Raw genomic sequence first — 27,225 nt, forward strand, 5'->3', positions numbered from 1 at the left:
CACTCTGGCCATGGGGGAGGAAATGAAGGACTTGATCAGGTAAATGTAAATCGGTTATTTACTCTCTCAGATAATAGAAGGGTTAGGGGGCACTCCATGAAGTTAGCAAGTAGCTCATTTTAAAAAATCGCAGAAAATATTTTCACTCAATGCATAATTAGGCTTTGGAATTCATTGATGGAGGATGCCTATTACAGTGCTCTCTCTCTCTCTCTCTCTCTCTCAAACACACACCCACACTCCAACAGTCATGAAGACCTCTTTGGTTTTCCCTTTTGTAAGCCTCCCACGTGAACCTGAACCCTTGTGCTGACATCCCTAAAACTTGAGATCTCCAGACTTGTTCCTCATCAGGACGACCAGTAAAGTTATGCAGAAAACACGTCAACATGCGCCATGGTCAGCTTTTCTAAAATTCGAAGTTACGCACATAACCCTCTCATTTTCCGCCCACTTGTTCTTGATGCGTGCACAGGTACGTATGCACGTATTTCGCAGCATCTTCAAATTTGCATTGCTCGCACGCGGCCCACAAACGCACATATTGGGCCATTTTGTGCAAGCAACACTTTAAAAATCTACCTGGAAGTAAAACAACACAAATAAAAAAGCAAAAGAGAAACACTAGTACCCAATTCAAAATTTTATACAGCTGTGTATCAAAAGCACAATAAAGTTGTACATGACTGTAAGAAAAAAAATGTGCGGGTAAGGCTGTGATATTATGGTATAAGTCAACCACAAAAGCTTTGGATGACCTCCCTGGCATCGCTTTAGCAGAAATCAGGATGTGTGAGTAAGGGGTTTCGAGTCTAAGACCTCCTGTCTGTTGAGTTAGGCGTATGAGGGAGGAAAGGATATGCCCAAGCAAATAAAAAATGCAGATTGGTCAAGTCACCTTGGATTGATACAAATTCAATGCAATATCTTCATTTTTTTGTATAACATTAAATAAAACTATAATTGTCCATCATATAATATTCAGTCTTTACCACTTTTGTGCCTAAATAGCCCGTGCCTCTTCCTTCCATTTCTCCCCTTGCCATAATTCCTTTCAGCAACCTCTTGGTCCCGTGAACTCCCATGCTGGTTTCTGCCCTTGCCATGATACCAGGCATTGTCCTCCTTGGACTCCCCGCAGCGAACCTGTCAGCTTCTCCCTTTCCTATGGCTCCCTTTGCCATCGTCTTTTTCAGGTGACTTTCCCTGAAACCCTTTTCCACTTCTCCCTTGGCAAACATCCCTTTCAGTGGCATCTTTTTACCGGAGAGTCCTGCGCCGCTCCCTTCGGTCTCTCCCTTTGCCGCAAGCCCTTTCTTTCTGCGGCTCTCCAGCATGCCTCCTTCCTCGTCTCCTTTCAGCATCCCTTTCGGCCCCGTCTTGGCAGCGGGGCTTTCCCTGCTGGTACCTTGAGCTTCGTCTTTTTCCAGAATACTTTTTGAGGTCACTTTTTTACTGCGGCTCTCTTTGTCATCCTCTTCATCTTCTCTCTTTGCCCCTTTTGGTGTCTTTTTTCTAAGATATTCCTGGCTGCCTCCATCTTCCTTTTTCCCAGTCCCTTTTAATGCCATCTTTTTACTATAACTTTCCTTGCCCTCTTCAGTTTCTCCTTTTGCCAGTCTCCCTTTCTTTTTACTATAGCTTTCTTTACCACTTTGCTCGTAGTCTTCCTTTGACAAAGTCCCTTTTATTTTCTGACTGGCGCTCTCCTTACCACCTTCTTCAGGTGATCTCTTTCCTTTAATCCCCTTTGTGCTGCGACTTCCTGTGCTGCCTCTCTCAGTCTCATCATCTGCTGAAATCCCTTTCTGCTTCGTCTTTGTCCTGAGATTGTCCACGCTGCTTCCTTCGATTTCATCCCCGAATCCTTTTGGCGCCGCCTTTGTGCTCAATTTGTCCTTCCCGCTTTCTAATTGTAATCTGCTCTCTTGTTTGTCTGCCAGAAGTTTACTGGCACTCTGAAGCAAGTCTAGAAAAAAAAAAAATGAACAACTTTATAATGCAGAAATCACCTGAAATACGTTTTGCTTAAGGCTTCATTGGATCCCATAAAAATGTTCCTCACTAAAACAAACAAATTTTGCCATAAAAACAAATGCAGCTGGTTTGGACATTATTTACTGACTACGGGCTTGTTCAAGTCTGTTTTCTCTTTTCTGTTTTAAATTACACAAACCCACGTGTACGTAGGCTCCGAATTACAAGAGATTACTCGAGCACAGCTGGCGTGCGTATCTTCAGAGGACTTTGTCGGCTTTTATGCCTTTTATCTTAAAACATGCCTGCGCGAGCCACTTTCCCTCTTTTCCAGTCAGTGCGCCGGTTTGTCCAGTTAATATTGAGGTGTTTCAGGCCCCTCTGGTTCTTCATCCTGCATGCCCCCCCCCCCCCCCCCCCAATTGACCCGGACCCCTCACCCTATCCCAAAACCTCTAAAACTCAAAATCTCCAGACTTGCTCCTCCTCAGCAGCAGCAGCAGTAAAGTTCCATGGACATCTTACATATGTGCAACGCGGTTTGCGGTTTTCAAACAGAGTTAGGTGAGTAAGTTTCGGCTCCACCCCAGAACGTACAGACCCCTCCCTTTTTCTGTGCCCTTATTCCTCCGGCGCATTGGGTACATACGTGCATAATCTGCAGCTTTTCCAAATTTGTTTTGCTTGCGCGCGGCCCACATACGTATGCCCAATGCGTATGGGGCATTTTTGCATGAGCAACGCATTGAAAATCAGTCTCATAATTAGAAGTGCAAATTCATTTTTAAACAAATGAAACACTTGCATTTTGTACTGTTTAAAAATTAACTGATCCCCCCAAAATGTGTTTATTTGCATTGGCTTTCATTTAAGAAAGTTAACGAAAAAAAACCCCTAAAACTTCTGAAATTCACCTCTTATCCGGACCACACTTAATTCTTCCATAAGGGTCTGTGATGTAGAAAAGGGCAGGAGCAATCTTCAATTGCTTCTGACCTGCCTAGTTTGAAAATGGGGCCAATTGAAGCCATTTTCTTGTACTGCCATATACTGTACTGCCATCCAACAAAATGGCGCCGGCTCCAGGGCTGACTGCTGCCATTTTCAAACCAGGAACCAGCAGGCCAGGAGTGGCTTGAGATTGCTCTTGCCCCTTTCCACATCAGACATCCCTGAGGAAGGGGAGTAAAAGGAACCATTTCTTTTTGTTTTTTTCTTTTGGGCTTTTAAAAAATGGAATTTTTTTTTCAGTTTAGCAGTTGAAACAAACTGAAAGAAACTGTAAATGAATCCAAACCCGAATAAAACCTCGTCACCCAAAACAAAAGGCTTTTCCCCTGCATATCCCCAGACATAATTGGACATTACTGAGTACATTTTCAAAGGGATTATGCACAGAAAATTAGAAAATATTTGCATAAGAAGCCTGTATTCATGTACATACTATTTTATAAGCATCAAAGTACATGCATCACATTTACTGGCGCAAAAAGGGGTGGACTGGGGCATTTCTGGGCAAAGTTGCTATTTTATAAGAGATATTTGTGTACAACGCAAATATTAATTATTTGTGCAATTTTATGTCTACTAATTAACTAGTTCAATTGATATCGGTCTGCAATTTTTGGATGGAGGTGTGGGTGAACTGGTGGGGCTTCAGGATGAAGTGCTAGAGGATCTTAGTGAACTGGGTACAGACTGGGTGAACTGGCAAACTGATGATTTCAAAGACACGTGCATGAAAGTATTTATATGTACATACTTTATAAAATACCTGGTTTATGCAATCATATTCTATTTTTTTTTTACACATCTAAAATATACATGCACATATATTTATAAAATAAGTAGGAAAAGTAAGTGCTTTCATTGTAGTGGAAATATATGCACATGCTTTCGGAGCATAAGTACTTGGTATTTTCTAAACTGTGCAGCTCCTAATGCAGTTGATAAAACACTAGGATAATCTCTTTGCATCCACTTACGGGCACAAATGAAATAATGTGAATAGGTTTGAAAGTTATCCTTCCTACTTTTAAATTTTAAACTTTGTTTCGTATATGTATATCCAGAACATTTGTTTCAGAAATCATAATAGTGTGTCCGATGAATGTGCCATCTGTGATTTTTGGGTGTAGAGTGAAAGCAAAATCAAGAAATAGATAAATATATAAATTAAAAGCAACCCATGCTTTACTGATTGAAGGTAATCTCTGAAATGGCTGGCTTACTACTCACCCTAAGAAAAACAGTTACATTTGATTGTCCCTTCTGAAGAGTGGCACAAACGTCCTCCATTACCAGATACATTGTGAGGTAACACAAACTTCTAGAACCTACCTTTGAATGCAGAGCACTCATTTTTGTGGTACTCATTCCAGGCTTTCTTTCTGCAAAAGCTGCTACAAGTGTACACACTCTTACAGTGAGGGCAAGGAGACAGCTGCACACCTACTGACCTGCCACAACCATAGCAATACTTAAAGGTGGAGCCCCTGTAGGAAACACAATTATATTTTTGTCTTCAGCAAAATATGCATTTTGATAGATACAAGAGGGACATCAAATTGCAAACACTACTATACATTTATCAATTTGAAAATAACAATGGTACTGTTTAAATCACTATTTCAACCCTCAAATGCTCAGGTGGATACATGATAGCACTGTTTTATAGTTCTATACACAGGATGAAGCGGAAACAATAAATCTGAGAAACAAATGTTAGTGTTGTCTACTAAAATTTGTAATTTCTTGAAACTGGTTGTAGAAGATAGAAAAACTCATCCACAGAAATTAACAGAGCCATAGAAAACCAGGAAATCACAGCATTTTCAGCAGATGGATTCTACGCTTCTGTCTCTGAGCACTGCTGAATCAGGACCCAGCAAGGGGCTCATAGAGTAGGGACCTGCATCCAAAATAATTTTGTTTTGTTTCTGTGTTTTAGCACACGCTAAAGCAATTTAGCATGCACAAATTCATTTAACACATGTGAAATGCATTTAGCACATACTAATTCATTTACGGGCGGATTTTAAAAGCCCTGCTCGCGTAAATCCGCCTGGATTTACGCGAGCAGGGCCTTGCGTGCCAGCGCACCTATTTTCCATAGGCCGCCGGCACGCGCAGAACCCCGGGACGCGCGTAGGTCCCGGGGTTTTTGGAAGGGGGCGTGTCGGGGGCGGGCCGAACGATGCAGCGTTTTGGGAGCGGGCCCGGGGGCGTGGTTTCGGGCCGGGGCATTCCGGGGGCGTGGCCGTGCCCTCCGGAACCGCCCCTGGGTCGGGTCTCGGCGCGCCAGCAGCCCGCTGGCGCGTGTGGATTTACATCTCCCTCTGGGAGGCGTAAATCCATGGATAAAGGTAGGGGGGGGTTTAGATAGGGCCGGGGGGGTGGGTTAGGTAGGGGAAGGGAGGGGATGGTGAGGGGAGGGCGAAAGAGAGTTCCCTCCGAGGCTGCTCCGATTTCGGAGCGGCCTCGGAGGGAATGGAGGCAGGCTGCGCGGCTCGGCGCACACCGGCTGCCCAAAATCGGCAGCCTTGCGCGCGCCGATCCAGGATTTTAGAAGATACGCGCGGCTACGCGCGTATCTTATAAAATCCAGCGTACTTTTGTTTGCGCCTGGTGCGCAAACAAAAGTACGCGAACACGCTTTTTTAAAAAATCTACCCCTTAGCGCATGCTAATTTATTTTAACATGCTGAAACACAAAAAAGGAAACACATTGTTTGTTTGTGTGTTTTGTTTTGAAAATGAAAAGAAACAAATAGTGTTGTTGGTGGTTTTCTATGTTGTTTAAAATGATAGCACAACCCTTTCATAGGGACTCCAAAAAAAAGACTTTACCTACATCTGCTTCATTAAAAAAGACGGACACTTTAATTCCTGTGGGTGAAGAAATGCTACATAATAGGGTAAAGTTTTAAAGGCCTCATAAGGAAGTACACAGCTAAAAACCGTCTTTATGTTTTTAACGCACCTTCTTATGGTGAGCAGGGGCTCCGGCTGTAGATCTGTTCCCAGGACACGGAGGAAGATTACCTTCTAAGCCATTGGGGTTTGTACAATTGGACTTGGACAAAACAATCTCCAAACACTGGATGACGTTTGAATGGTAAACTTTACTAAAATAAAACTTCAGTTGTGACAATCTGGCAAAGAGTACATTTATTAGAACCATAAGCTTGCTGGGCAGACTGGATGGACTGTTTGGTCCTTTTCTGCCATCATTTCTATGCTTCTGTGTTGGAGATGAATGTGTTTCTTCCATTTGCACACACATAAACCCCACAAACAGGTCCCCCTTGTTTTTCTCCTGCGTGATCTTTTAAATGGCAGGTTTTGGAAGCTCCCAGGAGTGTTAGAGCAGCCCTTGGTGCCTGAACTCTAATGGCTCCTCCTATCCTCTTCCTTTGGTTTTAGAACCATGTGGGTTCTAGGATTGCCAACTGGATCCAGATTGTCAGACATATTGATCCAGTCCTGGTTTTACCCCATTGCTTGCAGAGACTTGTTCTTATTTCCTTATTAACTGCTAAGAAAACCAAGAACACAAGTCCTTGATGTGATGGGGTAAAAGCAGCACTGGATTATCCTGTACTGAAAATCTAGAGCCAGCAGCCAACCCCAGTGGGTACTAACTGCTCTTCTCTCCAATGGTAGAGCATAGTGAATTTTACTCCCAATCCTTGAGAGCTGCCAACAGGTTAGGCTTTCAGGATATCCCTAATGGATATGCATAAGATAGATTTGCATGCACCTGCTTCCATTGTATGCAAATCTACCTCTTCCAAATTCATTAGGGATATCCTGAAAGCCCGATTTGTTGATGAAACTTGAAGGCTGGGAGTGAATACCACTGGTATAGTATTTTTTCTCATCAGTTCATACTAATTGGAAGAGTCTAAAAGATTCCAAATTATCCCTAACAACTGAAAAGCAGGTTGTTAATACAAACAGAAAACACACTTCGCAATGTCTGTATGCTAATGGCAGAAGTCTAAGAAGTAAGATGGGAGAGTTAGAGTGTATAGTACTGAATGATGACAGACACTTAATTGGCATCTCAGAGACACGGTGGAAGGAGGATAACCAACGGGACAATGCTATACCTGGGTACAAATTATATCGTAATGATATAATTATGACCGGGATGGCATAGAGTCCAACAGGATAAAGATCATGCAAGAAACTAAATGTACAATTGAATCTCTATAGGTAGAAATCACTTGTGTGTTGGGGAAGTGTATAGCGATAGGTGTGTACTACCTGGCCAAAATGATGAGACGAACAGTGAAATGGTAAGAGAAATCAGGGAAGCTAATAATGGGAGACTTCAATTACCACTATACAGAAACAGTTAATAAGAAATGTGCAACGAACCACACTTGTCTCACAAAACACGTTGCAAACAAAATTGAAAATTTTTATGTGCTTAGGAATTTATCTCACAATGTGGACCATCATACCACCCTTGGTTGGTTTAGGCAGTAAGCCACGCTTTCAACCATAACGGGTCATATTTAATCATCGGTCCGGAATAGTCTATTAAATTTCTTTTAAATTTCTTCAATTTTCTACTTTATTGAATTTACTTTTTTTATCGTTTTTTGTCCATTTATAATAAAATATTTTTAACGGAGTAAGGAGCGGAATTGCCTTACTTGTGCGGAGCGCCTCCGCGCTTCCGAGGTAGTGCCTTCACTCACTTGTGCAGAGCGCCGCCGCGCATTCAAGACTTCATTTTCAATGCTGCCGCGCTTAAAAGGCAGCAAATTCCGATCGAGGGTGCTCGTGTGACTTAGAGCTCCTGTAGTCCGACGTACGTTTCGCAGTTGTGCTGCTTCAGGGACTCTGTCCTAATCGGAAGGTTTAGGCTTAAGAAGAACACAAGGTTAGTTCCCGCCAAACTCTTTCAATATTTAAATGCCTTCATATTTGCTTCCGTCTAATTCATTATAATGCCTATAAAAAATGACAATAGATATGAGGCCACTTATATTTTTAGCACCAATATTTCTCAACATAGATTATGCACTCCCAAATGAATTATAGACTAAAACACGTTTGTAGTCTTCTCTTACCGCGTTCAGTCGCCTAATGCTCTTACCGGCATTCTGCTGAATTGCCGCGAGATCTAGGCTGATTTTATAGAATCACCCAACCACACCTGTGATCTGATTTGACAGAAGAGTGGATTCACATGAAGTGAATCCACTCAATTTCCTTGTTGAGGCCGCCAGGGGTCACTGTATGTAGTTCGAAAATCCATCGTTGTTCACATTGTTGCAGTTTTTTAATCCGGTCTCCCTTTCTCCAATGGGGGTGAACGATTTCTAAAATGGTCCATTTAATATCAGAGAATTCATGATTATGGTCTTTGAAATGTGTTACCAACGGTTCTTCTATTCGTCCTGTATTGATACAGCATTTGTGTTCAGTTAATCTAGTTCTGAACGGGCGTTTAGTCATGCCCACATATGTAAGTGGGCACGGACAAAAAATGGCATACACAACAAAAGAGGTTTTGCATGTCGCTGAAGGTAAAGAGACTGTCCGACCTGATGGTAAAATGATGGTAGTCTGTGGTGATTTTAAAATACAATGGGCACAATTTGTGCAATTCATAATTGGGTCCTCAACATTCCGGGACTGCTGGAGGCTAGAATGAACTACTTGATCTTTGATATTTCTGCCTCGGGAATATGCAATTCTAAGTGGTTCCTTGAATGAAGGGTGGATTTCTTGAAGAATTGCCCAATGTCTCCGTATGGCTCTGCTGATCATTGGAGCGGCTAGAGTGTGCCTCATCACCATGGTCTGTGGGTTCAAATCCTCATGCTGTCTTGGCAAAAACATGAATTCCCTATTGGAGTAAAGGGCTCGTCGATAGGCTTTTTTGACACTCGACAGGGGGTATCCTCGTTGCAAAAATCTTTCTGCCATAATCTGAGACTGTTTCTTGAATTCCGAATTGTCTGTGCACAATCGCCGTATGCGCATAAACTGGCCAACAGGTAAATTCAACTTAAAAGTGGTCGGGTGAAAACTATCAAATCTTAAAAGATTGTTGCGATCACTGGGTTTTCGATACAGAGTGGTGACAACTGAATCTTCTTTTTTGGTGATAAGAATGTCTAAATATGATATTTGTTGATCATGAAAATTCATGGTGAACTTAAGACATGAGTTTAATGAGTTAAGCCAGAGATGGAATTCCTGAAGGGCTGTCTGTGATCCTTCCCATATGATGAACACGTCATCTATATATCTTTTCCAGTATTTCAAAGATAGGGACCATGGATGTTGTTGAATATATTGGTTCTCAAATGCTGTTACAAATAAATTTGCAACATCTGGAGCCATGGCGGCCCCCATGGCGGTTCCCCGAATTTGTAAATAGAATTTATCTTGAAAAGAAAAATAGTTGTGACTCAGAGCTAGATCTAATAATTCAATAATATAGGAAGTTGGTATCCTTTGCGGAATCGGACGGGTCTTTAAAACATATATTTAGACATTCTTATCACCAAAAAAGAAGATTCAGTTGTCACCACTCTGTATCGAAAACCCAGTGATCGCAACAATCTTTTAAGATTTGATAGTTTTCACCCGACCACTTTTAAGTTGAATTTATCTGTTGGCCAGTTTATGCGCATACGGCGATTGTGCACAGACAATTCGGAATTCAAGAAACAGTCTCAGATTATGGCAGAAAGATTTTTGCAACGAGGATACCCCCTGTCGAGTGTCAAAAAAGCCTATCGACAAGCCCTTTACTCCAATAGGGAATTCATGTTTTTGCCGAGACAGCATGAGGATTTGAACCCACAGACCATGGTGATGAGGCACATTCTAGCCACTCCAATGATCAGCAGAGCCATACGGAGACATTGGGCAATTCTTCAAGAAATCCACCCTTCATTCAAGGAACCACTTAGAATTGCATATTCCCGAGGCAGAAATATCAAAGATCAAGTAGTTCATTCTAGCCTCCAGCAGTCCCGGAATGTTGAGGACCCAATTATGAATTGCACAAATTGTGCCCATTGTATTTTAAAATCACCACAGACTACCATCATTTTACCATCAGGTCGGACAGTCTCTTTACCTTCAGCGACATGCAAAACCTCTTTTGTTGTGTATGCCATTTTTTGTCCGTGCCCACTTACATATGTGGGCATGACTAAACGCCCGTTCAGAACTAGATTAACTGAACACAAATGCTGTATCAATACAGGACGAATAGAAGAACCGTTGGTGACACATTTCAAAGACCATAATCATGAATTCTCTGATATTAAATGGACCATTTTAGAAATCGTTCACCCCCATTGGAGAAAGGGAGACCGGATTAAAAAACTGCAACAATGTGAACAACGATGGATTTTCGAACTACATACAGTGACCCCTGGCGGCCTCAACAAGGAAATTGAGTGGATTCACTTCATGTGAATCCACTCTTCTGTCAAATCAGATCACAGGTGTGGTTGGGTGATTCTATAAAATCAGCCTAGATCTCGCGGCAATTCAGCAGAATGCCGGTAAGAGCATTAGGCGACTGAACGCGGTAAGAGAAGACTACAAACGTGTTTTAGTCTATAATTCATTTGGGAGTGCATAATCTATGTTGAGAAATATTGGTGCTAAAAATATAAGTGGCCTCATATCTATTGTCATTTTTTATAGGCATTATAATGAATTAGACGGAAGCAAATATGAAGGCATTTAAATATTGAAAGAGTTTGGCGGGAACTAACCTTGTGTTCTTCTTAAGCCTAAACCTTCCGATTAGGACAGAGTCCCTGAAGCAGCACAACTGCGAAACGTACGTCGGACTACAGGAGCTCTAAGTCACACGAGCACCCTCGATCGGAATTTGCTGCCTTTTAAGCGCGGCAGCATTGAAAATGAAGTCTTGAAAGCGCGGCGGCGCTCTGCACAAGTGAGTGAAGGCACTACCTCGGAAGCGCGGAGGCGCTCCGCACAAGTAAGGCAATTCCGCTCCTTACTCCGTTAAAAATATTTTATTATAAATGGACAAAAAACGATAAAAAAAAGTAAATTCAATAAAGTAGAAAATTGAAGAAATTTAAAAGAAATTTAATAGACTATTCCGGACCGATGATTAAATATGACCCGTTATGGTTGAAAGCGTGGCTTACTGCCTAAACCAACCAAGGGTGGTATGATGGTCCACATTGTGAGATAAATTCCTAAGCACATAAAAATTTTCAATTTTGTTTGCAACGTGTTTTGTGAGACTTCAATTACCCCAATATATTTACTGAGTAAATGTAAGATCAGGAAATGCTAGAGAGATAAAGTTCCTGGATGGAATAAATGACAGTTTTATGGAGCAATTAGTTCAGGAACCAACAAGAGGGGGAGCAATTTTAGATCTAATTCTCAGTGAAGCGCAAGATCTGGTGAGAGAGGTAACGGTGGGGGGGGGGGGGGGCCACTTGGCAATACTGATCATAATGGGGTAGATTTTCAAATGTATGCGCGCTACTCGGCACGTGCACATGTACGCCCGATTTTATAACATGCACGCGAAGGTGTGCGAATGTTATAAAATCATGGGTCGGTGCGGGCAAGGGGGTGCATACTATTGTACCTTGTGCGCACCGACACCCGCGGGCTCCCCCCATTCCCTTCCCCCTAAACTAACCTTCCCACCCCTCCCCCTAACCTTTCCCCCCCCAGCCCTACTCTAACTCCTCCCCAAAATTATTATACCTTTTGCGCCTGCCGGCACACGATCCTCCAACACAGTGGCAAATGGCTGCTGTGCCAGAGGCCTCTGGCCTTGCCCCCAGACTACTCCGCCCCGTACTGCCCCTTTTATAAAGCCCCAGGACTTAGACGCGTCCCGGGGCTTTATGCGTGTCGCCGGGCCTTTATAAAATAGGCCCGGCGCGCGTAAGCCAATTTACGCGCGTAGAGATTTTAAAATCTGGCCCACTGTGATCAAATCTGAATTATTGACAGGCAGGGGGACAGTAAGTAAATCATGGCTCTAGCACTGAACATTCAAAAGGGAAACTGACAAAATCAGAAAAATAGTTAAAAAAAAAAAAACAAAACAAAAAAACCCCGAAAGGTGCAGCTAAAAAGGTTAAGAGTGTACAACAGGCATGGACATTGTTAAAAAATACCATCTTAGAAGCACAGTCCAGTTGTATTCCATGCATTAGAAAAGGTGGAAAGATGGCCAAACGTTTGCCGGCATGTTAAAAAATGAGGTGAAAGAGACTATTTTAGCCAAAAGATCTTCATTCAAAAATTGGAAGAAGGATCCATCAGAAGAAAATAAGTTAAAGCATAAGCATTGGCAAGTTAAATGTAAGACATTGATAAGACAGGCTAAGAGAGAATTTGAAAAGAAGTTGACCATAGAGGCAAAACCTCATAATAAAATCTTTTTAAAATATATCCAAAGTAGAAAGCCTGAGAGGGAGTCTGTTGGACCATTAGATTATAGAAGGTTTAAAGCGGCACTTATGGAAGAGAAGGCCATTGCGGAAAGACTAAACACATTCTTTGCTTCTGTGTTTACTGAAGAGGATGTTGGGGAGATACCTGTTCTGGAGATGGTTTTCAAGGCTGACGATTCAGATGAACTGAACCAAATTACAGTGAGCCTGGAAGATGTAGTTGGCCAGATTGACAAACTGAAGAGTAGTAAATCACCTGGACCAGATGATATACACCCCAGGTTTCTGAAAGCACTCAAAAATGAAATTTCAGACCTATTACAATTAATTTGAAACCTATCATTAAAATCATCCAATGTACCTGAAGACTAGAAGGTGGCCAATGTAACTCTGATATTTAAAAAGGGCTCCAGGGGTGATCCAAGAAACTATAGACCGGTGAGCTTGACTTCAGTGGCGGGAAAAATCGTGGAAACTGTTATAAAAAATAAAATCACAAAACATTTAGATAGACATGGTTTGATGGGACACAGCCAGCATAGATTTACCCAAGGGAAGTCTCGCCTCACAAATCTACATATTTTGAAGGGATGAATAAACATGTGGACAAAGGTAAACCAGTAGATGTGGTATATTTGGATTTTTGGAAGGCGTTTGAAAAGCCCCTTATGAGAGTTTTTTAAGAAAACTAAAAAGTCATGGGATAGGAGGTGATGTTCTTTTGTGGATTATAAATTGGTTAAAAGGCAGGAAACAGAGAGAAGTATTAAATAGTATTTTACCACAGTGGAAAAAGGTAAACAGTGAAGTGCCTCAGGTGCTTTTTAATATATTTATAAATGATATGGAAAGGGGTATGATAAGTGAGGTGATCAAATGATGCAAAATTATGCAGATTAGTTAAATCTCAAATGGATTGCGATAAACTGCAGGAGGACCTTGTGAGGCTGAAAGATTGGGCATTCAAATGGCAGATTAAAATTAATGTGGACAAGTGCAAGGTGATGCATATAGGAAACAATAACCCTTGCTATAGTTACACAATTTTAGGTTCCATATTAGGAATTACAACCCAGGATGAAGATCTTGGCATCATAGGGATAACACATTGAAGTCTTCATTTCAGTGTGCTGTGGTGGTCAAAAAAGCAAACAGACTGTTAGGAATTATTATGAAGGGAATGGCAAATAAAACGGTGGATATCACAATGTCTCTATATCACTCCGTGGTGAGACCGCACCTTGATTACAGTGTGTAATGCTGGTCACCGGATCTCAAAAAAGATATAATTGCACTGGAGAAATTACAAAGAAGAGTGACCAAATTGATAAAGGGGATGGAACAGCTCTCCTTTGAGGAAAGGATAAAGAGGTCTATAAAATCATGAAAGATTTGAACAAGTAAATGCAAATCGTGACTCTCAGGCAATAAAAAGACTATAGAGGGAATTCCATGAAGTTTGCAAGTAGCTCATTTAAAACAAATCAGAGACAATTCTTTTTCACTCAATGCATAATTAAGCTTTGGAATTCAATGCCAGAGGATGTGGTTATGGCAGTTAGTGTAACTGGGTTTAAAAAAGGTTTGGATAAGTTCCTAGAGAAGAAGTCCATAAACTGCTATTAATCAATAAGGAATAGTAGCTTGGGATCTATTTAATGATGGGTACTTTCCAGGTACATGTGACTTGGATTGGCCACTGCTGGAAACAGGATGCTGGGCTTGATGGACCCTTGGTCTGACCTAGTCTGGCATGTTTATGTTTTATGTTCTTGAATAAATCACAGTGGGCAGCAGTGAGCTTTCCAGGCCCCTTCTGGAAAATCAACTGGAATTTACTTACTTCAGGCTAGGATTCCTTCCTCCCTGAAAAACTCTTTGAACAAAAGCTATCATCCACAAATAGGAAGCTCCTACATTTTCTCAATCTATGCCTTTAGGACTTTAAAGAAGAAAAACAGGAATGGAAAGCCTTAAACTTGCTTTACCTCTCCAAAATAAGGAAAGTGTCTACAGATCCCTGACTTAGGTCTGCATTTACTACCCTGCACACAACAATCCCTGTGTGGCTTGTGTGCTTTATACAACTTATTGCAAGAGGGAGAGAGAGAGTGAGACACACAATCTGCCTCTTTTAGAAATTCAAAGATTTGTATACTGCTTAGAGCACAATTGATTCTGGCAACTACCCAAAGGTATTCTCTTACAATTGGATCATGTTGCCCCTTAATCTACGAAAATATGTCCCATTCTAATTGGAGATAGCAATTTAGAGCAGGAGCACTCAACCCAGTCCTTGAGACATACTTAGTCAGGCTTTCAGGATATTCACAAGGACTGGGTTGAGAACTTCTGATTTAGAGGGAAATATAAGAGGCCCCTATATATGGGTAGAATGGCTGAATCCACCTAAGTGGATTTCAACTGATTAAAAGTATGTCCATACTTTCATAACACTGTACATTTAGCCCCAGTAACAAGAAGTGTACCTGGGAAGTATACAATTTCACTGGTGAAGAAAAATGCAGGTGTACACTTAAAGGTGAATTTTACAAGCCGGCGCATGCATTAATTAGGGGATGTGCAAATAAGTTGGGCTCGCGCGTACCGAGCAGATTTTAAAAGCCGCCCGGAAACGTGCGTATCTCCTACAGCGCGCACATCTCCAAGGTTTTCAAAAAGGGTTGGGCATGGTCGTGGTCTGTGCGTTTTTGGGGCATGAACCAGAGATGTGCTCGTAAATACTTACACACCTTAGTGTGCGCCAGAACCCTTGCTTCATAAGTTTACTTTTGCAATGGAGGAGGTATAATTTCTAAAATAAAGAAAACTAGGCAGGTCTGCGGGGTTTTAAGGGTTGGGGCTAACTGAAGGAAGTGAAGGCTATTAAACTAGGGGGTTTGGAGTGAACTGGGGACAAACTGGAAATACTAGGAATGGTGCGCGCCCATTTTAAAATCCGCCGTCTTACATGGTAGAAGTGGGATTTGTACACACCCACTTAAAATTCGGTGCACATGTGCATGCAGCCAGGCTATTTTATAACATGCATGCATCTACGCGTGCAAGTTATAAAATAGTAAAATGTGCTCCCATGCAAGTTACTTCAGCTCGGCAGCTCGGGAGCTGAAGTAAGATGCAAAAAAAAGAAGAAAAAAAAAAAAGGTAGGGTTTAGGGGCTGGGGAGATGGGAAGGGAAGGGAGATTAGGTGGGGGGGTGGGGGGTAGGGAACTGGGGAAGGCCGGGATGCATTGCCACACAAAAATTGCAGGTCTCCCCGCCTCGTGCGTGCCGCTTGCACATATGCGTGCGGATTACAAAATCCGTCGTGCATGTGTATGTGGTCGCGGATTTTCCACCATGCGTGCGCCGGCATGTGCAAAATCTACCCTTTTGTCACTTAGGGCAGCTTACTGAAAATTTGACCTAGTAAGACTAAGCACCCAGGGCTATGACTTTCAACATAGGCATCTTCTTTGAAATGGAATTCAATGTGTAAATTAATTTAACTACAATATAATAAAATGTTAGATTTTAATGTGTGCTTTCAACAGATTTCTGAACTTAATGTTATGTTATGTAGCAAAGTACAACCTAAAGCAATTTCTAAGGTCGGAGACCTTAGAAAATCCGACGGTAATGGGGGGGCCCTGCGAAAGCCGGCAGCCATCGCACCACTGCGGTGCGCTGGTTGCCGGCTTTCGCACCGAATAACTACATCATAAAAGGTGTAGTTATTCGGCGCGAAACTGGCAGCGATAAGCGATATCTGCACAGCGTCGGCCCCAGTGCCACCCCGACTCCTCCCCCATTTAGTGATCGTACACGAAAAGTCCCTTTTCGCATGCAATCGCTTTTGAAAATGACCCCCTTAATCTCCTCTGGTAACTCATTCCATACAGTAGGTTCCATCACATAAGACAAACACTCTCTAGATTCTGTTAAATGTACTAAATGAACCAAAGATACCACCAACAAATTTTGAGAAGCAAACCTTAAAATGCAAGTAGGCTGATAAACTTTTGAAATAGAATTAAAACAAAAAGGGGATCAGAGCATGAATGGCCTTGAAAATGAGAAAAATTATCTTAACTTTAATTCTCCAACTAATAGGCAACCAATGTAGGCGAATCAGAACAGAACTAATATGCCCATAAGTTCATGTACCAGTTGTCATCCTCACTGCAGCTTTTGAATAAATTGCAATGCTCTTAAAGTAGAATGAGGTAATCCCACATAAAAAGAATTGCAATAATCAATAACTAAAGTTACAAGATCATGGAGCATGTACAACTGTTTCCAGGTCTGTCTCATTTAAAAATGGCTTAAGATGCTTGACCATGCGAAGTTTACAAAACCAATTACATATCATATTCTTAATTTGTGGCTTGAAAGATAAGGAAGAATCCATGATTAAACCCAGATTATGAACCTTAAGGGAAATCTGGATGTTTATACCATCAAAACGTAAATGAGATGGGTGTTCCATTGATGAATCTTTTGATAAAAATAAAATGTCAGTCTTGCTTATATTCAGAAATACGAGTTCATTAGCAAATAATTATTCCTTAATACTAGCAAGCATTTATACAATTTTTGAATGGCATTAGAAATAGATGCAGTAAATGGAATAAAAAACTGGGTATCATCGGCATAAAGGTGATATCCGACATCCAGGTTAGCCAAAATTTAGCATAATAGGAACATGAGGAAACTGAGCAAAACTGCCAACAAGGCAGGCCCTTATGGACACCTGTGTCAAGTTTAACAAACTTATAGGGGGACTTATCAAGCTGTGATAGAGCCATAATGTGCGTTAAACAGCATATATAGCACAATATCATGTGATGCCTGTTTGCATGGATTTGCATGCATGAATTTTGCAAATCCATGCAAACAGCTGATGTATACCTAGTCCTATATAAATAAAATAATGCGGCTGAGTTGGAAATTTTTCAGCCATGTTATTTTATCTATACCTTTGCCTAAAATGTTCTTCTACCATGAGAGTACCAAGCCTCTAATACAGGTCCCAATTATCCTGTAGTAGAATTAAAGGGCTAAGCAGCCCAATATTAGGAATGTGCAGAGGGACACCATACGTTGCATTAGTGATTCGGATTCGTCGGGGAGCAGATACGTTGCATTCGGCCGTATGGCGCCCCGATGCGTTAATACGGCGATTTCCATTCATGTCCCGGCTAAAATTAAAATTAACTACAACCCCCCACCCTCCTGACTCCCCCAAGACTTACCAAACCTCCCTGGTGGTCCAGCGGGGAGTCCGGGAACCATCCCCTGCACTCTCACACCCTCGGTGCCGGGTTCATCATGGCGCCGATAGCCTTTGTCACAGGCGCTACCGGTGCCATTGGTCAGCCCCTGTCATATGGCCATCGGCACCATCTTGTGCTCTTACCATGTGACAGGGGCTGACCAATGGCACCGGTAGCCCCTGTGACATAGTATGGGCAAAGGCTATCGGCGCCATTTTGAGTACTGGCATCGGACGGACGGCGTGCAGGAGGTCGCTCCGGGACCCCCGTTGGACCCACAGGGACTTTTGGCCAGCTTGGGGGGCCTCTTGACCCCCACAAGACTTGCCAAAAGTCCAGCGGGGGTCCGGGAGCGACTTCCTGCACGCCGGCCGTCCGATGCCAGTACTCAAAATGGCACCGATCGTCTTTGCCCTCACTATGTCACAGGGGCCGACCATCGTTACATGTGTTGAAGGCTGTTTTCCATTCGTCGCCACCGCTGGAGGAGTCGCAAAAAAGGTAAGGTGGGCGGAGTTGAGACGTCGGGCAGCGACAGTCGTAACACCTTGCTGGTGGCTAAAAGTAATCAGTAAGTTTTGCTTGGGACATTTTTTTTTTTAAAGCATTGGAGAGAAGTAAACTATTGGGGTATATCATTTAGTGTGGTTGTGTGTTTGTGCTTTTAATAGTAAGGCAGCAAATAAACAGAAGTGGGTTTATTTATTTTTAAACAGTCAGTCAGTAAGGCAGCTAATAAGCAGATGTTAGTGTGTTTGTTTTCCCAAGCCTCCCATCCCTCACCCATCCACCCCTAGCTCATCCTTTAATTTATAGGCAGGTGCCACTTTCACACACACACAAAAAAAATCAGCCTTTTAACTTCACTTCATGAACTCTCCACACCTTATCGAGAGTTTGATCATTCCCCTGTAGGCTACTATGAGACATATAGTGAATTCACTAATACATTTAAAGGATGCTAATTAGACACATTCCTACTCCCATAGCAACCTAAAACTTAACTAGCAACTGAACAAATCTGAGATGAAGGCGGCAGTCCAGCAGCAAGAGGGGGCCTCCAGTCTTTGGCATCAAGTGTCACATGTATGATTTTTTACCCACTGGTGAGAAGTTGTACATGTGCATCTGATGCAAAGTGCTCCTGTCTCTCAGAGAATGAGTCCGATCTCTAGAGGCTAGTGTGGCAGACCTGGAGCAGCTGACGCCGACAGGTATATAGATGATACCTTCAGGGGCATAGTAGCCAAGTCCCACTTCAGACTGGCAGCCCTAGTGCTGCCTTGGAGGAAGAAGGTCTCATGATTGGAGAGCATCAACCTGGTGCAGCAGGAAAAGATCCTGAAGCAAGGACCTGCTCGCACCAAGGATGTGTCTCCAAGGCCTACTGCCCAGGAGGGAAGGGTTAGGTCGGCCATCATAGTTGGTGATTCGATTATTAGGAATGTAGACAGCTGGGTGGCTGGTGGACGTGAGGATCGCCTGTAACATGCCTACCTGGTGCGAAGGTGGCAGACCTCACGCATCACCTAGATATGATTTTAGACAGTGCTGGGGAGGAGCCGGCTGTCGTGGTACATGTGGGCACCAACGACATAAAAAAATGTGGGAGGGAGGTCCGAAAGCCAAATTTAGACTCTTACGTAGACAGCTTAAATCCAGAACCTCCAGGGTAGCATTCTCTGAAATGCTCCCTGTTCCACGCGCAGGTCCCCAGAGGCAGGCAGAGCTCCAATGTCTCAATGCGTGGATGAGACGATAGTGCAAGGAAGAGGGATTCAGTTTTGTAAGGAACTGGGGAACCTTTTGGGGAAGGGGGAGTCTTTTCTGAAGGGATGGGTTCCACTTTAACTAGGGTGGAACCAGACTGCTGGCGCTACCTTTAAAGCTTTTAAACTAGAACAAAGGGGAATGCCGACAGTCGCTCAGCAGTGCATGGTTCAGAGGGAGGTATCTTATTTATTTATTTATTATTTATTTAACATTTTTATATACCGCAATTCATGTAGCAAGGTTACATATCATTTTGGTTTATATTATAACAATAACAAGCATGTAAGAATGCGATTACATTAAAACAGGGGAGTGAACTAGGATAAGAGTGAAACAGGGTAAAAAATCATATTTCAAATTGTACGTCGGGGTGGAAAAATTACTCTCAGTAATCCATCCGATGGATCCTGAGAGTAATTTTTGCACACCGACGATGGATTACTGAGAGTAATTTTTCCACCCCGACGATGGATTACTGAGAGGAATTTTTCCACCCCGACGATGGATTACTGAGAGGAATTTTTCCACCCCGACGTACAATTTGAAAAGGAAATATACCCTGAAGAAAGGTCTTGCTTCAAACCTGAAACACGGCTGCGTTGGGCTATCCTTGATACCAGATAAGTCGGGACATTAATTTTACAAGCAGGCTTTTTTAAAAAAATGATTTTTGTCGCATAAAAAACAAACAAAAAAAGTATAAATGCACATATACACAGAATATTCACATTCGCTGCATGTTACAGACAATTGATAATATTGGATGGAGGAGGAGGGTTGATGATTATACATATAGCAAGCTCACCCATGGGGGTTTATAACTCCAATATATGAAACCTGTTCTCTTTCCATACAAAAATGTTCTCTTTTTCATAAAACATTGACTCTTCAGGCTAATAGACCACTGAGTCATTTGGGGATTGTTGTAAATTCATTGACCCATTAGTGGGCTAAATATATGGAATAGTGAAAAAAAGAAAAAAAAAACAATAAAGAGTCGATTTGTTTTTGGATTTGATTAGCAGTGAATGATGACATAGACTTAATTGGCAACTCAGAGACATGGTGGAAGGAGGATAACCAATGGGACAGTGCTATACCAGGGTACAAATTATATCGCAATGACAAAAGGTAAAAAGTGTGCAAGAGGCAAAGACGTTGTTAAAAACTACCATCCTAGAAGCACAGTCCAGATGTATTCCATATATTAAGAAAGGTGGAAAGAAGGCAAAACCATTACCAGCATGGTTAAAATGTGAGGCGAAAGAGGCTATTTTAGCCAAAAGATCTTCATTCAAACATTGGAAGAAGGATCCAACAGAAGAAAATAGGATATAACATAAACGTTGGCAAGTTAAATGTAAGACAATGATAAGACAGGCTAAGAAAGAATTTGAAAAGAAGTTGGCCGTAGAGGCAAAAACTCACAGTAAAAACTTTTAAAAATATATCAAAGCAGAAAGCCTGTGAGAGAGTCAGTTGGACCATTAGATGATCAAGGGGTTAAAGGGGCACATAGAGAAGAGAAGCCATTGCAGAAAGATTAAATTATTTCTTTGATTTGGTGTTTATTGAAGAGGATGTTGGGGAGAAACCCGTTCCGGAGAAGGTTTTCATGGGTAATGATTCAGATGGACTGAACCAAATCACAGTGAACCTAGAAGATGTGGTAGGCCTGATTGACAAACTGAAGAGTAATAAATCACCTGGACCGGATGGTATACACCCCGGGGTTCTGAAGGAACTCAAAAATGAAATTTCAAATCTATTAGTAAAAATTTGTAACCTATCATTAAAATCATCCATTGTACCTGAAGCCTGGAGGGTAGCCAATGTAACCCCAATATTTAAAAAGGGCTCCAGAGGTGATCCGGGAAACTACAGACCAGTTAGCCTGACTTCAGTGCCAGGAAAAATAGTGGAAAGTGTTCTAAATATCAAAATCATAGAATATTTAAAAAGACATGGTTTAATGGAAGAAAGTCAGCATGGCTTTACCCAAGGCAAGTCTTGCCTCACAAATCTGCTTTGCTTTTTTGAAGGGGTTAAACAGTAGATAAAGGTGAACCGGTAGATGTAGTGTATTTGGATTTTCAGAAGGCATTTGACAAAGTTCCTCATGAGAGGCTTCTAGGAAAAGTAAAAAGTCATGGGATAGGTGGCAATGTCCTTTCGTGGATTACAAACTGGCTAAAACACAGGAAACAGAGAGTAGGATTAAATGGACAATTTTCTCAGTGGAGGGGAGTGGGCAGTGGAGAGCCTCAGGGATCTATACTGGGACCCGTGCTTTTCAATATATTTATAAACGATCTGGAAAAGAATACGACGGGTGAGGTAATCAAATTTGCAGATGATACAAAATTATTCAGAGTAGTTAAATGAAAAGCGGATTGTGATAAATTGCAGGAAGAACTTGTGAGACTGGAAACTTGAGCATCCAAATGGCAGATGAAATTTAATGTGGATAAGTGCAAAGTGATGCCTGTAGGGAAAAATAACCCATGCTACAGTTACACAATGTTAGGTTCCATATTAGGAGCTATCACCCAAGAAAGAGATCTAGGCGTCATAGTGGATAACATATTGAAATCGTTGGTTCAGTGTGCTGCGGCAGTCAAAAAAGAAAACAGAATGTTGGGAATTATTAGAAAGGGAATGGTGAATAAAACGGAAAATGTCATAATGCCTCTGTATAGCACCATGGTGAGTCTACACCTTGAATACTGTGTACAATTTTGGTCGCCATATCTCAAAAAAGATATAGTTGTGATGGAGAAGGTACAGAAAAGGGCGACCAAAATAATAAAGGGGATGGAACAACCCCCCTTTGAGGAAAGGCTAAAGCGGTTAGGACTGTTCAGCTTGGAGAGGGGATATGATAGAGGTGTTTAAAATCATGAGAGGTCTAGAACGGGTAAATGTGAATCGGTTATTTACTCTTTCGGATAATAGAAGGACTAGAGGACACTCCATGAAGTTAGCATATGGCACATTTAAAACTAATTAGAGCAAGTTGTTTTTCACTCCATGCACAATTAAACTCTGGAATTTGTTGCCAGGGGATGTGGTTAGTGCAGTTAGTGTAGCTGGTTTTAAAAAAGGATTGGATAAGTTCTTGGAGGAGAAGTCCAATACCTGCTGTTAATTAAGTTCACTTAGAGAATAGCCACTGCCATTAGCAATGGTTACATAGAATAGACTTAGGTTTTGGGTACTTGCCAGGTTCTTATGGCCTGGATTGGCCACTGTTGGAAACAGGATGCTGGGCTTGATGGACCCTTGGTCTGACCCAGTATGGCATGTTATTAAGTTCTTATGATCCTGCCTCCTTCTTAGCTAAATAGGCCTTATGGAGGAGCTGGACAAAATCCATAGAAAACTCCTCCGATTCAGTAGAAGCCTGATACTGCTCCTCATCCCCCTAGGCCCCTTCCCCTTCCCTGTCAGGCAAAGGGCACTGATCCACAGGAAAAAGGAATCCCGGGGGTCCCTAACAGAAGTTTGGCTCCTAACACGAAGAGCTAAAATAGCTATCTCCCTTGACCCCTCTTCAGGGTCTCCTGAACAGGCCCAACTGACCTCATGGCTCTAACACTCCCTGCGAGTCTCATGGAGGTTCCAACCCCACCAGAGCCGCAATCGAGGCAAAGCATGGTCGCGTTGAGACACACCCGCTTAGAGCCACAGCTGCAGCAAACTGTCCCGCATTGAGCGGGAGGCGCTATGCCACAGTGATCGCGCCAAAAAATAGCCCCTGCTACAGCAAACTACCAGCAGTGCTGTCCGAAGCTGAAGAGGCACCCAGCTCCGTCGGACAACACAAATCCAGTCCCACTCACTCTTACCTGCCTCTCAGCAGTGAAACAAAACAGCCACTCAATCGCTGCCTCAGCCCTGCTCCTATTGCTGCTTTCTCTCCTTTTTTTTCCTAAAGCACACACACTGGCATCAACACTGGCAAGGAAAGGGAATAAAAGCAAAATAGTTCCGTGATTCTGGAAGGAAGGTGATCGCTGAGGGTGACAGGGACCCAGAGAGGGTGAGGGAACCAGGTCCCATGGCTTTCACCCCCCCCCCCCCCCCCCCGACACAATCCCCTGCTTGCCCTGCTCTACCTGAGGGATGGCCCACGAAGGAACCTGACACCTTGAGGAGCTGTAATCTTTCTTCTTCTTCTCTTTTTTTTTCTCTAGCAACTCCAGACTGCAGGTTTGCACCTTTACCATCTGCTGGAGACAGAGAAATACTGAGGGACTGCAGGTGGCAGTCTCAGTTATGTAGCAGTGCCTGAAAATCTTTCATTCTCTGCCTCCATTTGTATAATAAACCCACTGGTCTGGACTGATTTGGGGTATGCACAGGAAAAGAAAGATTGTCAAAAGGAGAGCTGATGCAAACATTCTGCTCAGCTCTCTTACATGGAAGGGGAAGGGGTCGTTGATTAGTAACAGACAAATTGGCATTGCATCAAGTTTTGGTGAAGCTAGCTGCCACTCAGTGGTTGTCCTGCGCCTCTGTGGGTTGACATGGTGGATCTTGGGGTAGGTCCTGAAGTATATCTATTGGTAGACCCTGACGTAGGGCGAGATTATGGAATACACAGCAGAGCAGCACTATATCTGCTACTCTGGGTGGCGCATACATTAAAGCTTCACCCATTTTGTCCAAACAGCAAAATCTACTTTTGAGAACTCCGAAGGTGTGTTCTATGACACAGCAAGTTGAACATAACGCCTTGTTGTACCTCATCTCAGCCAGCGTGTTAGGAACAGCAACGGTGGTGAGAAGCCAGGTCTGGCAATCATATCCAGAATCTCCAGCGGCAAACACAGAATGGCTATATCACGCACCCCACCGTTAGTTGGACATATGAATGGCAAGCCACAGCATGTTATAAGACAGTGTAACATTACCTCTATGTTAGTTGGGCTCTTCTAATACTGTTTCCTTACCCTAAAGCCTTGCCACTGTATTTGTTGATAGTATCAGAACAATATAGGACTTGTGCATTCTGTGTCAGCTGTTCCCAAATGGATGTGGTGTTCTGACTAACTGGGTGCCTGTCACTCATAAAGAAGCAAACAGTACTACTTTGTAGCAGTCATCAAACCATGGAGCTGTACCTCACAGCTGCCATATATGTTCTAGCAGAAAAGCTTCAGGCCCCTGGAATGATAGTGTAAGGCCCCACCTACTTGCTATATGTCCTCCACAGATAAACACAGTTCTGATGTCACACAGTTCATATGCTAGTCCAAATAATGAGCATGCCGCTGCTCTTGTTTTACCTGTGTCACGGTGAAGACAAAGTGAATTTGAGCCACTCGCTGTCTGATGGCTAATCAGTCACACAGGATCTGGGAGTACAAGGAGTGTGGATACGAAAAGAATGTGAGTAAGGAACCACATTTCTACTGCTGGAAATGTGAGGCTTGGAAAGGAAAAATGTTTTAAGAGAAGCCTGCGAAAGTAGGTAGTGTCTGTCCACTCACAAAGCTTGGGGGCAAGTACATTGTGTAACCACTAGAGATGTGCTTCGTTTTTTTCTACCGGGTCGTTTTTTGACTCGGATACTTCGTGGTAAAATTCGGGTTTTCTCGTTTCGTTTTTTTGAAAAACGAAACGAGGAAACCCGAATCTGGCCGATAGCCATTGCCCATACCATGTCACAGGGGCTACCGGCGCCATTGGTCAGCCCCTGTCACATGGTATGAGCACAAGATGGTGCCGATGGCCATGTGACAGGGGCTGACCAATGGTGCCGGTAGCCCCTGTGACATAGTAGTTCAGAGGCTATTCGGCACCATTTTGAGCACGGCTGGCAGTGGCACACCGGGCACGGAGGGACAAATGGAACCCGGGACCCCGCTGGACCCCCAGGGATGTTAGTAAGTCTTGGGGAGGGATCGGGATGGGGGGAGGGTGGTTGTATTATAGTTAATCTTAATGTTTGGGGTGGTTTTTAATTAAAAAAAAAAATGTGCCCCTCTCCCCATACCAACCCGAAAAACGAATTTTCCCCGAAGTTCGGTGAAAATACTTTTCGGGTTTCGGGGCCCCCGAAGCACGACGAATTAGGCAATTTTGTTGCAATTGCCTAATTCGTGATAAACGATTGCACATCTCTAGTAACCACACAATATTAGCAGGCCTCTCCAGCATGTGGAAATAAAGGCACGCCTTGGCGCTCTGGCATCTATACCTAACAGTTCAAGTCATTTGGCAGGTAATCAAGGCTGTTACCTCCCCCGCAGCGCCCCCCCTGTCCCAGCGAGTTGATACAAACACAGAGCCTGAGATTCGTTATCAAAAGAAGCATGTGTCTTACCTACAAGCCTACCGTCACCACAGAGGCCATCCTCAAAATCTTCAATAAGGCCCGATTGCCTAAGTATAAAGGAATCGTGTGCGGGTTCCGCGTACCTGGCCAGAACATTGAGGATGTGCAGTCATGTGTCACGTTGATAGAGTGGAAGAGCTTTCTGTTGTGGTAGATCTCCTCTTTGTTATGTGATGGGATGATGGCTATGTGAGTGCAGTTGATAGCTCCCATAACATTTGGAAAATGTGCAATGTCATAAAAGGCTCTCTTGATATCCATCAAGTGCTGACTGTCCCGAGGGAAAACTATGTAGCGATGAAGGCGGTCGAATACAGCTGTTATGACAAAAAATGCTTGGGCACACCCCCCCCCCCCCAGCTATCCTTACTGTAGTTTGGAAGGAGACAGATGCCAGGAAATGCAGGGTGGCCAGTAGTTTGATGAGCCCAGGAATAGTGTGAGACAGTTCAGTGACTGGAACCAGATTCCCTTGATTTCATCATATAATTCCATTTATAGCCAAAGAGGTGAGGTAATACCTGCTTACTACATAATCTTCTGGCAGGTCCAGCAAAGATGTTCATGGAGGGAAAGATGCATTCCCTTTATCTTCTGTACCATGGACGCCTGCACGGCAAACCCTGTTGTGGGCCAATGGTTCATGCTCGGGTGCTGGGTCTTCCCAAGGAGGGATGGGATATTCCCTTTCATGTTCAGCGTGTTGTGGTTGGTCTTCTTCTTCTTCTTGTTGTCTGTGGCGATCCCCCTCAAGCATCTAGCATCCCCTCACAAGTACACTTGCAACAAACATAATGGATGTAGGAAGTCAGGCCAAGTGGGAACAGCTGTTTTTATTGGTCCAGGAGGGCCTGGTAGGTGTTTTTGCAATAAGGTCCAAAATTATCATGCATGGTAATAGCGAACCGCGGTAATGGGCGAATGCATGCCATGAAAACTTTTTCCCCTATACCGTCCCAAAAAATAGGTGCAGTTATTTCTGACATTAATTCCTGCATTATTGTGCGTCAATCAGACACGAGAAGTGATAGAAAACCCTTTTTTGCATTTACTCCTCCCACTGTTCTCCCACTTGCATACTCAAGTGTATATTTGCATATACAATTGTATTGCGGTATTTATCGCACATGTTAAGGCGTTATCACATGCATTAAGGCCCTATCGCGAAATGATAAATGACCTAGTTACTTAGCTAACTTAACTCCTCCCAGAATTGCCCCTAGAACACTACTATGTTATACTGCTAAATTTTAGCCAGATAATGAGATATCTGACTAAAGATAATTTGGATAAGTGCCCAAAATATTCAAAAGACGGCATTTAGCTAGATCACTTGTAAGTGATCTAGCTAAATGCCTCTGAATATGGACCCCTATTTGGCAATCCTAATATTGGAGTTAGCCAGATACGTTA

General features: G+C 42.9%; 1 protein-coding gene across 4 annotated transcripts in view; it reads right to left on the reverse strand.

The window, feature by feature from the left end:
* Positions 1–628: 628 nt before the first annotated feature.
* The window catches only part of ANKMY1 (ankyrin repeat and MYND domain containing 1), a 278,322-nt gene continuing 251,725 nt past the window's right edge, over positions 629–27,225 (reverse strand). For all 4 annotated transcript variants that reach the window (XM_029616456.1, XM_029616458.1, XM_029616457.1 and 1 more), the window contains 2 exons: positions 4,318–4,472; positions 629–1,969 (listed from right to left, as the gene is read on the reverse strand). In XM_029616456.1, coding sequence (XP_029472316.1) covers positions 948–1,969; positions 4,318–4,472 — 1,177 coding nt within the window. In that variant the 3' untranslated portion in view covers positions 629–947. The remainder of the gene's footprint in view (positions 1,970–4,317; positions 4,473–27,225) is intronic.

The sequence above is a fragment of the Rhinatrema bivittatum genome, chromosome 9, assembly GCF_901001135.1.
Source record: "Rhinatrema bivittatum chromosome 9, aRhiBiv1.1, whole genome shotgun sequence".
NCBI lineage: Eukaryota > Metazoa > Chordata > Amphibia > Gymnophiona > Rhinatrematidae > Rhinatrema > Rhinatrema bivittatum.